A 17,757-nucleotide genomic window follows, 5' to 3' on the forward strand; every position below is an offset into this window, starting at 1 on the left:
GACAAAGGTAGTCTAGGCTTAAAAAAAAAAAAAAAAAAATGGTGGAGAGTTAGATCTTGCAAGCCACAGGGAGTTTATTAATGATTCCCAACAAACTTCTAGGATGTTATTTCAGGTAACAGTTATGGGTTTTTTTGTTTTGAGAAAAGGTCTTGCTCTGTCACACAGCCTGGAATGCAGTGGCATGATCCCGGCTCACTGCAACCTCTGCCTCCTGGGTTCAAGCAGTTCTCGTGCCTCGGCCTCCTGAGTAGCTGCGACTATAGGCATGCGCCATCATGCCCAGCTAATTTTTGTATTTTTAGTAGAAACAGGATTTTGCCATGTTGGCCAAGCTGGTCTCAAACTCCTGGCCTCATTTGATCTGCCTGTCTCAACCTCCCAAAGTACTGGGATTACAAGTGTGAGTCACGGCACCTGGCTTTTTGTAACAGTTCTTAAACACTTGGTTAATTACTGGGTACTAGTATGGGTTCCTTAAGAACAATAAATCAACATGCTGGAATAACCTAATTTCCTTTTTTAGAAAGGGTTATTAGACAAGAAAATAAGGCAAATGCTAGAAACATTTTAATTTTAGCAAGAAATCTAGGGAAAAAATCTCTTAAAATTTTGTGAATAAAGCAGAGAAATGGAGGATAGAAAAGAATGAAGTTTGGCAGAATTACAGCTAAGAATGCTGAATAATGCATCAAAATTATCCTGACCATGTGCTGTAGGACTCTGTATTTAACAGAGGCCTTATAAACATTTTAATCCAAGTGAGAACACGATGGCAGGGGATCTTGTCATCTTGTTTAACTCATCAGTGCTTAAAACACTACCTGGTACATAAGAATGTGATCAATAAATATTCTGAATAAATAAATGTATCCATAGAAAGCCCACTACTAAATCTGCAGATCACACGAAATAAGAAGAGAGAGTTAATATTTTAATTTTTATTTCATAAGGGGACATGATAGCCTTTTCAAATATTTTTGTTTCCTATCTCTCCTTATCTACCCGCCTACCCAGAAGGTAGGCTGTCTGGCATAAGAGTTAAAAATAATCCAGAGGCTGACCAGGAAGAAAGGAAGAAAGAAAAGAAACAAAAAGGAAAGAAAGAGAAAAAGAGAAAGAAAGGAAAGGAAAGGAAAGGAAGGATGGAAGGGAAAAGAAAAGAAAGGAAGAAAGGAAAGGAAAGGAGAGAAAAGAAGGACAGAAGAAAGGAAAGAAAGGAAAGGAAAGGAAGGAAGGATGGAAGGGAAAAAAAAGAAAAGAAAGGAAAGGGAGGACAGAAAGAAGGAAGGAAGGAAGGCAGGGGAAGGAAGAACTAAGAAAAAGAAGTTATGTAATCTTGAACTAGGAATGCCAAAAATTTATGTAGAGCAGAGTTGGCAAACTACATCCTCTGGGCCAAATCCAGCCTCGTGTGTGTTTTTATAAAGAGCATTTTATTGAAACATATCCACATCGATTTGTTTGTGTACTGTTTATGGCTGCTTCTGTATCACAATGGTCAAGGTAAGTAGTCACAACTGAGACCAACTGGCCCACAAAGCTTAAATGTTTACTACCGGGCTCTTTCTAGAAAGTTTGCTGACTGCTGATCTAGAATGTTTAATATGAGTATCAACCTGAAGGTTACCATTAAAACACAAAGCTACAAAACTTGAATGTACGTGGTGGATACCAGTGTGACAGCAGAAGTTGGACTAGAAGGCTTCATAGCTCTAAGATTCTGTGAAATAAAAAAAAAAAAAATGTTTACTAAGCCCTGCTAGAATCTTGACAGCAGATGAGAAGGCACACAAAACAATCTCCTCCTATTTACCTGGCCCTGCCCGCTCAACAAATGCTCCACCTTGTTTTTTGGTGAGAGCACTTGTATTAGTTTGTTTTCACGCTGCTGATAAAAACATGCCCGAAACTGAGACCAAAAAGAGGTTTAATTGGACTTACAGTTCCACATGACTGGAGAGGCCTCAGAATCATGGTGAGAGGTGGAAGGCACTTCTTACATGGCGGTGGCAAGAGAAAAATGAGGAAAAAGCAAAAGGGAAACCCCTGATAAACCTATCAAATCCCGTGAGACTTATTCACTATCACAAGAATAGCACGGGAAAGACTAGCCCTCAATATTAAATTACCTCCCCCTGGGTTTCTCCCACAACATGTGGGAATTCTGGGAGATACAATTGAAGTTGAGATTTGAATGGGGACACAGCCAAACCATATCAGCACCTAAACTGTAGACAGAGTTGAGCACTGCAATGCTGTGTTTGAATGAGAAGAGGATAGTCCATAAGCTGAGTCCCCACATATCAAGCTGCAAATAGAGGGCAAGGTGGTAGTTATGAAATTCTCTGTTTAAAACATAAGGTAAACACAATTCCTCCAGCTCAGTGGGGAATCCAAGGACACACAGATTGTGGCCTGCATATGAAGAGGAGAGTAAGGACATACGGGTAGATGAAAGTTCAAATAAGCATAGAAGAGGCCAAGATCTAGAAAACATTCAAAAGAGCAGCTCAGGGCAGGTTGCAATTATTGTCAAGGACAGGGAAGCCTTTGTGGAGGATCTAGCCTTAGCAATAGAGCCTTAAGAGAAGGACCAGGTTTAGAGAGGTGGAAGGGAAGGGAAAGGGTAACTTCATACTTTACCTGAGCAGCAATGCCTTAATGCTCTTGGACACTTCTCTCATGCCACTAATTTGAGAACCTTCTCCCTGGGCAGCAACACCACTACTCTGAGTTACCACACACCATGTCACTCTGGCAGCCTTACAGCTCTGAAGGCTGAGCACACTGCTCCCCTTGGCTGAAGTTCCCCCAGGGCCAATGTTGTGGCTCTCAGGCAGTCAGCAACGCTGTCTGTCCTTCTGGCATCACTGCTAACACTAAAACAGCCACTCCTCAGCTGACTGAGGCTTCAGGCCCACCTTGCAGATTCAATCTCCAGACCCATCCTAGAGCCAGGGAAATCTCAGAGGGGCGCAATCTTTGTGAATAATCCAGGACAAGGGGAAAGCAGTGGAAGCACTACAGATAAACAAAAGCTCAAAAGTAAAATACTCATTTCTGACTGCAGCCAAAGCAACCAGCTTTTTTTTCAACCCCACTTTGGAAGAAGTACTCCCCAGACACAACATAGACTGACTGACTGAGGTACCCTCCAATAGACACATGACCAGGCCCTAGCACAAACCCAGACACCTACCTTGCAGATTCAATCTCCAAGACTCACCCCAGAGCCTCTTTACTCTGAAGTTCAAACCACCACCAACACAACATCCCAGATATCCCAGAGGAGGCAATGATGATTACCTCATTTTATAAGGATAGACATCAAGGCACAGCAAAGGTCCACTATTTGTCCTGGATTATACAGTAAGTTGAGGGGATAGTCCCAGAGACAGAACTGTATTTTACATGAAGGAGGGGAAAAAGCAGTATTCATAGTAGTAGTATTTAGAGACTTCTGAGGCTGAGGAATTCAGGGAGGCTATGTCTAGTTCTGGGGCAGGGATGGGGCAAGGTAAGTCTGCAGGAAACAGAAGAGGACCAAATCCACATTCCATGCAGTCGCCTTAATTATTTTACTGAAACCTGCTCTGTTGTCCATTCATCTGTGGCTCCATAGGCTGAAGTACTTTCAGGAAAACACCAGTTGAAATGTACTTCCTACCCCCAATTAGGTCATGAAATCAGGCCTCTATTTCTTTCCCCAAGACTTCTGAAGTGACATAAAGTTAGAGCCAGAAGACTGTGAAAGGCAGCTGTTCCGAGCCCTTTGGGTGCTCCATGAGTCCACAGAGATAAGGAACACGGAGATAAGGCTTTCGCTCTGAGTTGCTGGTAGAGCTGATACCACAGAGCAAGTCTGCATGAAAGCCACAAAAGGAGAGCTCTCAGAGAAGCAGGACAGCCCACACTCACCTTCCAAAGAATGGATTCCCTGTTCCTTGGCAGTCTTGTAAATACTGCTGAAATTGTCTCCAAGGTTTGGATCAGCCCCGGCGGCAAGCAGGACCTGTATCACACTAGAAGAAATCACAAAGACAGAAGTGTCAAAAGCAGGAAAGGCCCAGGAGGTAAAGACCCAGATCTGGAAGCATGTTTGGGGATTGGTGCTGTCTCTGCTCATGAGAGTGACACAGTAGAAAAAAACATGAACTCTGGGAGGGTAAAAGGTAAGCATACGAAAGACAGGGATAGGAAATCTTGGCTGGGTGCAGTGACTAATGACTGTAATCCCAGCACTTTGGGAGGCCAAGATGGGAGGATTACTTGAGCCCAGGAGTTCAAGACCAGTCTGGGCAACGCAGTGAAACTTCAGTAACAACAACAACAACAACAACAACAAAACAGCAGCCTCTGAAACTTATCAGCTGAGAAGCTTGGGACAAATTACGTAACACCTTTCTAAGGCCCAGTTTCCACAACTCTAAAATACAAACCGTTGGCCAGGCATAGTGGCTCATGCCTGTAATTCCAGTACTTTGGGAGGGCAAGGTAGGCAGATCATGAGTCAAGAGATCGAGACCATCCTGGCCAACATGGTGAAACCTCGTTTCTACTAAAAATACAAAAGTTAGCTGGGCATGGTGGTGCACACCTGTAGTCCCAGCTACTTGGGAGGCTGAGGCACAAGAATCGCTTAACCCCGGGAGTCAGAGGTTGCAGTGAGCCAAGATTGCACCACTGCACTCCAGCCTAGTGACAGAGCAAGATTCCGTATAAAAATAAAAATACACACTGTTTGTCCAACAATTACCTATCAAATGCCTACCATATTCTAGTCCCTATCCTAGGTGCTGAGGTCTGTGACCTCAAGGAGCTAGGACCAGTCTGCTGAGAAAAACAATAGTTAAATATAAAGTTACAGCAAAGTGTGATGAACGTTACCACAGGAGAAACATGCAGTAGAATAAGAAACGGGATCAAGAAAGCCCCTCCAGCATCAGCAAGATGGCTGAACAGGACTCTCCAGCATTTGTTCCCCAACAGAAACATCAATTTGAACAATTATCCACGTGCAAAAAACCTTCACAAGAGCTAAGTAAACCAAATGGGAGATTAAAGCACCTGGGCATAGCACAGAGGTAAAGAAAAGACTACCTAAAGAGGGTAGGAAGCACAATTTCCCCTTACCCATATCGCCCCTCCCCCAACTTTAGGCAGTACACATGGAGAGAGATATACCCATGGGGGAAGGAGAGAGAAATGAGCACTGGACTTTGCCTTGGAAACCAGGCCCACCCCGGTAAAACTCAGTGCCTGGAAGGTTCCCAAATTCTGGGCTGATGCCCTCAGACTAAGCCTCTAGGCCTCCCTTAGTGCCAGGCCATACCCCACAGCCCGAGGCTCCAGATCTGCCTGGTGGACTTGGTCTCTGGACCTGCTTCCTAGCCAGATTGACCTTAGCAGCCCCAGACTCTCGCCCTAGTGCCAAGCTAGCCCCAGCAGTCATGGGCTCCGGGCCCACCTTAACACCAGCCTAGCCCCTACAGACTGAGGCTTCAGGCCCACCTTGCAGATTCAATCTCCAGACCCAACCTAGAGGCAGGGTAGCCTTGGTGGCCCAAGGCTCTACACTGCCCCCAGAACTGGATGGGGCATGAATCCAAGCTTCAGGTCTGCCCTAGAACCAGGTCAGCCAGACAGCCTTAGTTAACAGGCCTATGCCAGCAGGCCCAGCCTCCAGGTCCACCCAGGTTCCAGCACAGCGCACAGCCATGTTAGTCCACATAGTTCGGAGCTGTGGGTCTGCCCTCGCACAAGGTCAGTACCCCTGGCCTTAGGCACTGGGCCAGCACCTGTGGACAAAGGCTCTAGGACTATTCAGTTTCAAATCAGTCCCTGTGGCTCCACATTCCAGGCCAGCTCTAACAGCCAGTAGGCCCATCTCAGTAGACCCAGTACTGAGCTGGCTCCCACAAATCCAGACACCAGGATAGTCCCCATGGACCCAGGTCCCAGGCTGGCCCCCATGGCCCTAGTACTCAGGCCAGCCCTCACAGACCTACCCTTTGGGGCAGCACCTGCATATCCAGGCTCCAGACCATCACCCACAGACGCAGGCTCCATATCTGCCCCAAACCAGGCCAGCCCACGCTCCAGTCCAGTCCCTGTGCCACAGCCTTCAGTGAACCTAAAATCTAGGCCTGCTCCAGCAGACCCAGGGTCCAGACTGGATGTGAGAGACAGCCTGGCCCTCATGGACCATCCTTGTGCACGCATGTTCCAGGTCAGCCATTGTGGACCAAGGGTCCAGGCCCAATCCCCATAAACTCAGGCTCCAGGTCTGCCCAGGTACCAGTTCAACCCCTGTGGACTCAGGCTCCAGGCCCGTCCACATGGACCCCAGCACCAGGTCAATCCCAACAACTAACGATTCTCTGCAGATTCAGGCTCAAGGCCCATTGCATCACAAGGTCAGTCCCTGTGCACTTAGGCTTCAGGCTGGCCCCTGCAGATACAGGCTCTAGACCCACCCCTGTGGTCCCAATCAATAGGTCCATTCCAGTGGACCCAGGCTCCAAGCTCAACCCTAAGGACCCAGGGACCAGGCCAGCCTGCCTGAGGACTCCAGCACCAAGCTCATTCATGAACCACACAAAACGGCCTGCCCAGAATCTCTGGACAGGTTGAATGGTGAAGGGCTTTCCCAGGCAAAGCCAATCTGCAAAGACTGGAGTAAGTCCCTAGTTCTTCATATACTCAGACACCAATGCCTGGCCACAAGAATCAAGAACAATTAGGGAAACCTGATCCCACCCAAAGAACAAAATAAAGGATCAGTAACCAAGCCTAAAGAAATGGATATTCATGACCTGCCTCACAAATAATTCAAAATAATTGTTTTAAGAAAGTTTAGCAATCATTAAGAAAATACAGAGAAACAATTTAACAAAATCAGGAAAATAATAAATATCCAAATCAAATTTAAGAGATTGAAATTATTTTTCAAGAAACATCAAAAGAAATCCTGGAGCTGAAAAATATAATCAATCAAATGAAACTGCAATACAGAGCATCAACGGCAGAACTGATCAAGCATAAGAATGAGTGTGAACTCAAAAATTAGTTATTTGAAAACAGGAAAGCCAATGGTCTCCAATAAGACTTAGTCCAAATAAGACTACACCAAGACAGGAGAGTGGGACATCTGGCTTCTGAGTGGTAACCTTTGTTGCACTAACACCGAAAAAGAATTAAATATGGGTGATGTTGAGAAAGGCAAGAGGATTTTTATTCAGAAGTGTTCCCAATGTCACACCATGGAAAAGGGAGGCAAGCACAAGACTGGGCCTAATCTCCATGGTATCTTTGGGTGGAAGACAGGTCAGGCCTCTGGATTTACTTACACTGAAGCCAATAAGAATGAAGGCATCATCTGGGGAAAGGATACCCTGATGGAATATTTGGAGAATCCCAAGAAGTATATCTCTAGAACAAAAATGATCTTTGTCGGCATTAAGAAGAAGGGAGAAAAGGAAGACTTAATAGCTTATCTCAAAAAAGCTACTAATGAGTAGTAATTGGCCACTGCCTTATTACGAAACAAATGTCTCATGACTTTTTTATGTGTACCATATTTTAATAGATCTCATACACCAGAATTTACATCATGAATGACTGACAGAATATTTTGTTGGGCAGTCCTGATTTAAAACTAAGACTGGCTTGTGGTTAAATGAATATGTTCAGTTTTTGGATTTTAATAGTAATTCCAATTTAGTAAATTCTATCACTGTTTACCCCTTCTAAAGACATGATTAGACTTCGTTAGTAATGTTAAACTTTTCGCAAAGATGGTGAGTGCCATCTTAAAACTTACTGGAGACTGGTTTTACATTTAGATTTATACAACTGGTATGTGAATATATTTAAATATGGGGGAAATTCCCTCATTGTCTCAGAACCAAGCAAGATTCACCTGTGTTTTGTGTTCATTTGCCTCTTAAAGGCAAGGGTTGAGAAGCTAAATGGGTAGCAATTTTATATTTTTGGCCTTAACTATGCCAATCTAATGAGAATTCCCTGTATTTAAAATGGTTCCTTTTACTTATTGAAAGGCATTTTGTGTGGTTTATGTGTAATATCAAAAATTATTTAACACTTCACACATTTTATAGATGATCTATAAGGTCACATGCTTTTAAAATAGTAGCCAATTAAACTTCTCTCTTGGATTCTTTACAATCTAAGTCAAACTAAGTTATAATTTAGGATTGTCTTTAAACAGCCATTCAAAAACAAATCTGTACAACTGCTGTGTATTTGTGATTGGGAATGGTGCTTCTGCCAACTTAAAAGGATTAAAGTAGAGGAGATATACACAAATTTAAAAATGATGTGTGATCATAAGACGTAAGATAATTAAAAAGAAAACCACAGGAAAAAAAAAAGACTACATCAAGACATATTTTAATCAAACTATCAAAAATTAAAGACAAAGAAGGATTCTGAAAGCAGTAAGAGAAAAAAAGCAAGTAGCATGTAAGCGACTTCCAGTAAGGCTGACGGTGGATTTCACTTTACAAACCTTACATATAGGCCAGGAGAGAACAGGACGATAGATTTAAAACGCTGAATGGAAAAAAACCTGCTAACCAAGAATAATATATTTTGCAAACCTGTTCTTCAGAAATGAAGGAAAGATAAAGACCTTCCCAGAGAAACAAAAGCTGAGGATGTCTATCACCACCAGACCGACAGGTCCAACGGTGATAAATTTATAAGAAATGCTAAAGAGAGTGCTTTATGTTGAAAGAAAAGGATGCTAATTAGCAACACAAAAACGTGAAAGTATAAACTCACCGGAAACCTGAGAAACATGGTGAAACTCCATCTCTACCAAAAACAAACAAATACATACATTAGCCAGGCATGGTGTCACAGGCCAGTAGTCCCAGCTACTTGGGAGGCTAAGGTAGGAGGATCACTCGAGCTTGGGGGGCAGAGATTGCAGTGAGCTGAGATCACATCACTGCACTCCAGCCTAGGTGACAGAGTAAGACCCTATCTCAAAACAAACAAACAAACAAACAAACAAACAAACAAACCCAAAAACTTCACTGGCAATGGTAAACACATAGTCAAATTCAGAGTACTATGATACTGTAAATGGTAGTAAGTAAATCACTTTTATCTTTAGTATTAAGGTTAAAAGACAAAACTGCTAAAAATAATAACAGCTAAAATAATTTGTTAAGGGATATATAAAACAAAAATATGTAAACTGTGACACTAAAAAGAAAGAATATGTTTGTGGTGGGTGTGGAATAAAAGTGTAAAGTAACCACAAAGCAACCTAAAGTAGATACATATAAGATAAAAGGTAAGGAATACAAGTATGCTACTAAAGAAAATCACCTCATCACAAAGGAAGACAGCATGAGAGGAAGAGAGGAACAATGGATCTACAAAATAAGCAGAAAACAACAAAATGTCAGAAGTCAGTCCTCGCCTATCAGTAATTACCTTGAACGTAAATGGTTTAAAAAAGAGTAAGACCCATCTATATGTTACCTACAAGAGACTCACTTTACCTATAAGGACACACATAGACTATATATGGAGGAATGGAAAAAGATATGGCATGCAAATGGCAACCAAAAGAGAGCAGAAGTACCAATACTCTCATGGAATAAAATAGACTTTAAGTCAAAGCTGTAAAAAGGGACAAAGAAGGTCATTATACAATAATAAAGGGTCAATTAATCAGGAGACTACAACCATTGTAAATACATATGGACCTAACATCACAGCACCTAAATATATAAGGCAATTATTAATTGATGAGAAGAGAAAGATAGACTGTAATACAGAAATAGTAGGGGACTTCAATATCCTACATTCAGCAATGGACAGATCATCCAGAAAGAAAATCAATCAGGAAATGTCTGACTTAAACTACACTTTAGACTAAATGAATGTAACAGGCCTATACAGAACATTCCATCAAACAGCAGTACAACACACAGTCTTCTCAAGCACACACGGAACATTAAAGGTCTCCCCTTACATGCATTTCCTTAATGCAAATTCCAAGAGTAACCACTATTTACAGATTGACAAGTTTCCTTCCAAACTTTGGAATTAGAAAAATCGGTCCAGTGGCTGTGTAAGAAGAAAGAGTATGACCAGAGGCAGGGGCTCCATATGTGAGCTTCTCTTCTTCTCGCTCTTTATGTAATATTCCCACTAATACATTTTTTTCCTTCTAATAAAAAAAGGCTTACGTTCACTATAAAAAAACAGAAAATAAGGCCGGGCGCGGTGGCTCAAGCCTGTAATCCCAGCACTTTGGAGGCCGAGGCGGGTGGATCACGAGGTCAAGAGATCGAGACCATTCTGGTCAACATGGTGAAACCCCGTCTCTACTAAAAATACAAAAATTAGCTGGGCATGGTGGTGCGTGCCTGTAATCCCAGCGACTCAGGAGGCTGAGGCAGGAGAATTGCTTGAATCCAGGAGGCGGAGGCTGCGGTGAGCCGAGATCGTGCCATTGCACTCCAGCCTGGGTAAAAAAAGCGAAACTCTGTCTCAAAAAAAAAAAAAAAAAAAAGACAGAAAATACAGGTAACCAAAAGAAGAAAATGTCTTAGAACATATAAGTTTCTTCAATGGATATATACATATATACAGTTTCTTCAATGGATACATACACACTTTTATTTAGAAGAATGGGATCATGTATAAACTTTCTCTCTGAACGCAGAGATGTCCTTCCGTGTATTATATGTCTATAACATTGTTTTACTGGCTGGGCACAGTGGCTCAGGCCTGTGATCCCAGCATTTTGGGAAGCCAAGGCAGGCGGATCACTTGAGGTCAGGAGTTTAAGGCTAGCCTGGCCAACATGGTGAAACCCCATCTCTACTAAAATATAAAAATTAGCCAGGCATGGTGGTGCATATCTGTAATCCCAGTTACTTAGAAGGCTTAGGCAGGAGAATTGCTTGACCCTTGGAGGCAGGGGTTGCAGTGAGCTGAGATTGGGCCACTGCACTCCAGCCTGGGCAACACAGCAAGACTACGTCTCAAACAAACAAACAATAACAACAAAAAGCCCACACTGTTTTAAATGGCTGTATGGTATTCCAGTACAAGACTATTCCATATCTGATTTAATCAATCCCCTATTATAAAACAATAGATTGTTTTAAATATTTTAATAACATAATATTTCTGATTATTTCCTTTGGATAAATTCATATGAGATAAAATTTACATTAAAAAGTATAAGCATTTTAAGCATTTAAAAAATATTACTAAGTTGCTTTGCAGAAAGATTTTACTAATTTTTATTTTCACTAGCAAAGTATGCTGTACGAGAGTAACCGTTGTGCCTTTCTTTAACCAAAACAGGGTATTTTTTTTCCTTCTTTTCCAGAATGTGTCAATCTGGAAAATAGAAAATGGAATCACACTGCTGTTTAAATTTGCATTTTTTGATAACTAGTAAGGGTGAAATTTAAACAAAATATATTTAGCAGTCTGTTGTGCTGCTTCTTTATGAATCCTCTATTAACGTCCTTTGCCCATCTTTCTCTTTATCTTAGGGTATCTATCTTTTGCTTACTAACCTTCAAAACTGCTAATGCTTCTGCAGGCAGAACTGGCAAGCATTTCAAACAAATTATTTATCGTAACTATTAAAAAGCCAAACTATAGTTTGTTTTCTCTTCCTTATTAGTTTTTTAGTATTTGTAACCAGTAATGCTGATGGTTTCTCACATACCATTTGGTTTGAATTTCATTACCTTCAACAGGCACAGTACCTGATTCAATTATTTGCTGAACCAATGAATAAATTTCACTAACTTCCATGCACACAAACATACAGTCCTTAAGGGTAAGTCCAAAACCAGACTCCATCTCCCACACAGCAGTGGTTCTTCTATATCTGACCTAATATATAACATAGTTAAGTGAGTCTTTTTTTTTTCTACAATATTAACCATTAATACTGAAGTTAAGTGAGTCTTCTGAGCCTACTCACCTTACCTAAAAAAACTTCTGAAATTACCTTCAAAGGTAATTTATCCAAATATAAATTAAGATTTCAAAGAGAAATGAGAAGGGCCTCTAAGCAGCTAAAATCTATGTCTAAAACTCATATATTTAATTCATAGTAGAGTCTTCAGGTTCGCATCTGGAGTCTATTTACTCTCAGTTTATATACAATTTGGATTAAGATTGGCATTAGTCAGTCTTCCTATTTCCCAGAACGTTAAAAGCCAAGAAGGTACAAAAAGGCAGATATAGATAGGCAAACTAATTGAAAGCACTGCAAAACAATGTCTGATAGAGAAGCAGTATGGCACAGAGGTTAGAAAAACTGGACGTAAAATCTGGGATGATCAGAGTATCAGAATGAATAATGACAGTAATGGATCACAACCTATTAATCAGATATAATTATAACCCATTGAGTAAAATAAGATTGTCCATTGAAGTCCACATTGAAAATCAATTAATAAGTAAATGAGAGAGAAAGGAAAGTTCTGTTTTACTATAGAATGAAAACTAATAATTGTAGAAGCAATAATGAAATTAGAAAATCACACTTTTATGGCCTCATAATAATTATTAGGGATAATTAGAGTATCTAGCTCATCTGGTTGTGTTAATACACGTAAAGTGGCTTAGAACAGTGTCTGACATATAACAACTGGTCAATGAATGTTAGTTATTATTACTATGTACCTGACCCTGTGGTTGGGATACAGGGAAGTCAGGAGCCATATGAACTCAGACATCTAAATTGGGAAGATAGCATGGCGTTTTATAACAAGCACAGAGAGACCTGTGTTCAAATCAAAGCTCTATCATTTACTGATTGTGTGTTCTTGAACCAGTTACTACACCTCTGAGCCTTCATTTTCTTACCAGAATAATGGAGATGACGATGGCTCCTGTGCAGGTTGTAAGCATGTAACCAACTCCATTGTGCCTGACACATTTAAAAAAAAAAAAAAAAAAAAGCTCCACAAATCTAAGCTCTCTACCTTCTGTTTGTATAATCTTAGCAGTAATCACATGAATCTGGGCTGTGGTGGGCATCAGATCTACACGTGACCACCCAGGACTCATGCTGGCATAGTCCTGTGTCAAGAAGGCAGCTCTTCTATATTCTGCACAAGTCAATGTGTTTTGAAATCCAAGTGAGAAGGCTTTGTCGATCTAAACTCAAAGGGACGTAATTTGGTTAATCCTCAGCTGCTGTGTCCAATCACCATTCAATCACACACCCTCCCATGGCAGGCTGTCCCTCCAGGCAGCTAATGTCACTAACTGTGCTACCTGGGCCTCTCCAGGTTCATGAGTATTGATTCCATCTGTCCAATTTGCAGGCTGTAGGACGTGTCCAAGCAGCCACGTATGCTGCCCTTGGTCCTGGAGGGCAGACAGTGGTCTGGCAGGGTGGGGAGAAGAGAGTGAGTAGGATCGACCCTGGGGCTGCTAACCCAATCAAAGGGAAGGGGCAATTCACTTCACAAACTTGGAGGCCAAAGAGGATAAGCATCCAACATAGTGACTCATCCTGAAACCTCAGAGAAGATGCCCTTCACTTTTAATAATACTCAGAAGGCAGCAGCACCACTGTGGGGTACAGACATAGCTAAAGAAACCATGGCTGCCGGGTGTGATAGTTCATGCCTATAATCCCAGCACTTTGGGAGGCCAAGGTGGGTGGGTCACCTGAGGTCAGGAGTTTGAGACCAGCCTGGCCAACATGATGAAACCCTGTCTCTACTAAAAATATAAAAATTAGCTGGGCATGGTGGTGGGCACCTGTAATCCCAGCTACTCAGGAGGCTGAGGCAGGAGAATCACTTGAACCCGGGAGCGGGAGGTTGCAGTGAGTCACAATCATGCCACTGCACTCCAGCCTGGATGACAAGAGAGAAACTCTGCCTCAAAAAGGAAAAAAAAAGAAATCATGGCTGCTCCGTAGCCAACAGTGGCATCAAACACCTTGCCATATGGCCAGTAGGTTTTTTGTTCAACGACCTTCATGTACTTAGAAAGCATCTAACCAAGAGCTCCAAAGGGGTCAGGCTATTCTTCGAGAACCCAGCCCAGACTGGGCGAGAGGGATACAAGAATATGATTTACCACTAGCTTGGATTGCCAAAAGAACCTCACTGAAACTATAGCATACAGCATACAGCAGGGCAGAAACAGGGTAGGAGGCTAGCCAGGTTAGAGAAATCTAAGGCAAGGATGGTGAAAACAGGCTTAGCATTAGGCCAACACCAGGGAGTGCCAAGAAGTTCACAATCAAAATAGAAACAAGAGCCACACACCAGGCAGCAAAGGTATATATGAGATTAGAGGTCAAGAACTAGAGGGTGAGGTAGAACAGCAGATTATAAACCAAGTAAGTAGCCAGAAACCAAGGAATACACTGGTACCAGAATTCAAGGCAAGGCAAAAGCAGCAGCACCCAGGAGCAGCAGTAAGGAGACATTGGAAATGGAATGATTTCTGCCCCTTTTGTTTTCTGCTGAAGTGGAAAGAAATCCCCAACACGAAACAGTATTTGGGAGAAGGTGACTTACATGGGGAGATGATGGTGAGTCAGCCCACCTGGCTAATGTACAGAATACAGAGTGAGCAATAAGAACCGAATCTGATGGCACAGAGGAAGACAGGCACTGCTACTGGAGCTGATCCATCAAAGGACAATAGGACAATAGCAACCTCTCCTTTGTTCTGGTGCTGGCATACTGGCTGCCATATTGTAGGTTTGGGTTACACTATTACTGTCTTAAATTTGAGTAGTTGGCACCAAATGGGCTGTGGTAGAAAACTAGGCTTTCATGGTCATAACAGTTGGATTAAAGGAGGCAGACTATACCAGGCCATTCAATTATGTTTTTCTATATCAGTAAACATCACTCAAAGAGTTACTCCACAGGCACTCACTGGGCAAAGGCTTAAAAATATCTGCAACTCGCCGGGCGCGGTGGCTTACGCCTGTAATCCCAGCACTTTGGGAGGCCGAGGCAAGTGGATCACGAGGTCAAGAGATCAAGACCATCCTAGTCAACATGGTGAAATCCCGTCTCTACAAAAACTACAAAAATTCAGCTGGGCATGGTGGTGCGTGCCTGTAGTCCCAGCTACTCAGGAGGCTGAGGCAGGAGAGCTGCCTGAACCCAGGAGGCAGAGGTTGCGGTGAGCCGAGATCACGCCATTGCACTCCAGCCTGGGTAACAAGAGCGAAACTCTGTCTCAAGAAAAAAAAAATATCTGCAATTCTCTGGCTGGCATGGTGGCTCACATCTATAATTCCAGCACTCTGGGAGACTGAGGAAGGAGGATCGTTTGAGCCCAGGAGTTCAAGACCAGCCTGGGCAACACAGTGAGACCCTATCATTAAAAAAAAAAATTTAAAAATCAGCCAGGCGTGGTGGCACATGCCTGTAGTTCCAGCTACTTGGGAGGATCCCTTGGGCTCAGGAGGTCAAGGCTGCAGTGAGCTGTGGTTGTGCCACTGCACTCCAGCCTGGGCAAAAAAAAAAAAAAAAAAAAAAGAATATCAGTCACTCTCTCAGCCAGCTCAAGATTTGGCCTCTCATGGTCTGTGGAAAGATGCTTACACCAGAATGACCCTCAAAGGCTAGGGATAACCTCCAGATACCCTATTTCCCTTACTAATTTGGGGAAGCAGAGAATGTCTATGACACAAGTATGTTATATTGTCCTTTACTTCCCAATACTAACTTTCAGGTAGTTAACAATCTGTAGGACCACTTTGCCCCAAATCAGGTTTTGATAGAAATGCTAGGATCAGAAGGCCCAACAGGCCAGGTGCAGTGGCTCATACCTGTAATCCCGGCACTTTGGGAGGCTTAGGCAAGCAAATCACTTGAGGCCAGGAGTTGGAGATCAGCCTGGCCAACATGGTAAAACCCCATCTCTACTAAAAATACAAAAAATAGCCGGTGTGGTGGCCGCCACCTATAATCCCAGCTAACTGGAAGGCTGAGACAGGAGAATCACTTCAACCCAGGAGGCAGAGGTTGCAGTGAGCCAAGATCGAAACACGGCACGCCAGCCCGGGCAACAGAGTGAGACACTGTCTCAAAAAAAAAAAAAAAAAAAAAGGAAAAGAAGGACCAACAAAAATGAGGCAAAGATATGAACAGCCAATTCCTAGAGAAGGAAACCAAAAAAGATTATTAGGTATATAAAGAGAATCTTCAAGTTCATTTGTTATTACAGAAATGCAAATTAAAATGAGATATCACTGTAAATTCAACATACTGACAAAAGTTAGAAAGCTGAAAAATGGCAAGTGTTAGTGAAGACGAGGATCTGGGACTCTTCATGCACTGTTAGGGTATAGACTGGTGAAGCCATTCTGGAAGCCAATCTTGTAGGACTTCATTAAAGTACCTTACCCTATGACAAAGCGCTTCTACTCCTGAGTATATAATTCCTAGAAAAATTCTTATGCATAAGAATTTCCATAAAGGGCAATGCAAGAAATGGTTCATCATAGCATTCTGTGGCCGTGGAGAGTAGTGGGCCATCAAGTGTCCACCACTGGGGGGACAGATAAGGTAAATGTGGTAGCCACACACTATAAAACATGATGCAGTCAGAAGCAACAGGCTGGATATACATGCAGCAACATAGATGGATGTTTTCAAAAAGGGCTGAAGTCCTATTTTTTTATTTATATATTAATTGAACTTGCTCTTTTGTTCCAAAAGTTAATCCCTTTCAGGGAGTCTCTCAATTATAGAACTTCTAATTCCTATATGATCCAGTAATCTTGGGGGTTGAAACATTAAGGACCCAGTGAAAACAATGAACTCCCTGAAGTACACCCAAGGGCCATCAAAGATGCCACCTGCCGACCCCTGCTTCAACTGGTTGGTGTTCATTTACCTTCAGGGCTCCTTGGCGACTCCATCACCAACTCAACTAAGCCTTCTTTGATTCCCAGTCTGAGTCCATGCTCTTTCTCTTTGTCTGCACAGCACCCAGTACTCACCAGCATGGTAAGTGACCCTCATCATATTGTATCATGGTGGCCTGCTTACTTTTATTTGCCTTTCCCACTAAACTATGGGGCAAGGGCCAAGTCTCAACCTTGTTTCCCAGCTCCTTGCCCAGTGCCTGGATCATAGATGTTTTCTGAATGTGTGCATGAATAAATAAATAAAAGATGAATAAATGAAATCATTATTTTATTTGATGAAAAATGGGAGAGAAAGGTGGACAGCAGCTGTCTCTGCCCTGCTCAGGCCCTGCTCAGCCTTCTCCCACCTGAAAGTTCCAACTAGGCTGCAGGTGGTTTAGCTGTAGAAAACCTTCTATCTTCCTCTCCTGAGCAGTAGCTCCTCCCTGGGCTACAGAAAGTTCCCAGACAAAGCTGAGGAAATAAACAGAAGGGTAGTCCCTAAGTGGCAGCTCCTGAGATTCATGGAACTCCCTTTGGAGCCATAGCCAAATTAATTTGCTGATCGGGCTGTAATTAGATTAGAAGTGGGAGCACATGTAGAAAGGTTGGCTCACACTGACCTTGATGAGCTCTTGCTTTTAGGGCAGTGGGGAGTCACAATGCATGGGAGGGCAGTTACTTCTATCGATGTTTAGGCTTTCTGCTTTCAGTGGCCGGAGGGGGTTGGGGTACTCACATTGTTTAGGGAAGAGCGAGAAAACCTGTGTTGTGAGCAGAGGCTTGTGTTGGGCCAGGCGCGTGTCAAAGACGGCTGGAGAGCAGCTGGAGTTGGTGAAGCA

At 42.7% G+C, this 17,757-nt stretch overlaps 2 protein-coding genes across 3 annotated transcripts in view; one reads left to right on the forward strand and one right to left on the reverse strand.

Annotated features, from left to right (window-relative positions):
• The window catches only part of CLPB (caseinolytic mitochondrial matrix peptidase chaperone subunit B), a 147,376-nt gene that overhangs the window by 89,213 nt on the left and 40,406 nt on the right, over positions 1–17,757 (reverse strand). For both annotated transcript variants that reach the window (XM_032258983.1, XM_032258984.1), the window contains exon 4: positions 3,922–4,025. In XM_032258983.1, coding sequence (XP_032114874.1) covers positions 3,922–4,025 — 104 coding nt within the window. The remainder of the gene's footprint in view (positions 1–3,921; positions 4,026–17,757) is intronic.
• Positions 7,147–8,327, forward strand: LOC116537032 (cytochrome c-like). Its single transcript, XM_032258985.1, has one exon. It carries the CDS (start codon positions 7,206–7,208, stop codon positions 7,521–7,523), a length of 318 nt encoding a protein of 105 aa, XP_032114876.1. The 5' UTR covers positions 7,147–7,205; the 3' UTR covers positions 7,524–8,327.

Source organism: Sapajus apella, unplaced genomic scaffold, assembly GCF_009761245.1.
Source record: "Sapajus apella isolate SASKATOON/1434 unplaced genomic scaffold, GSC_monkey_1.0 scaffold106, whole genome shotgun sequence".
In the NCBI taxonomy this organism is placed as follows: domain Eukaryota; kingdom Metazoa; phylum Chordata; class Mammalia; order Primates; family Cebidae; genus Sapajus; species Sapajus apella.

What these genes read in the sequence shown, in the direction of transcription:
- LOC116537032 (XM_032258985.1), top strand. Translation starts at nt 7,206, where the DNA reads ATGGGTGATGTTGAGAAAGGCAAGAGGATTTTTATTCAGAAGTGTTCC.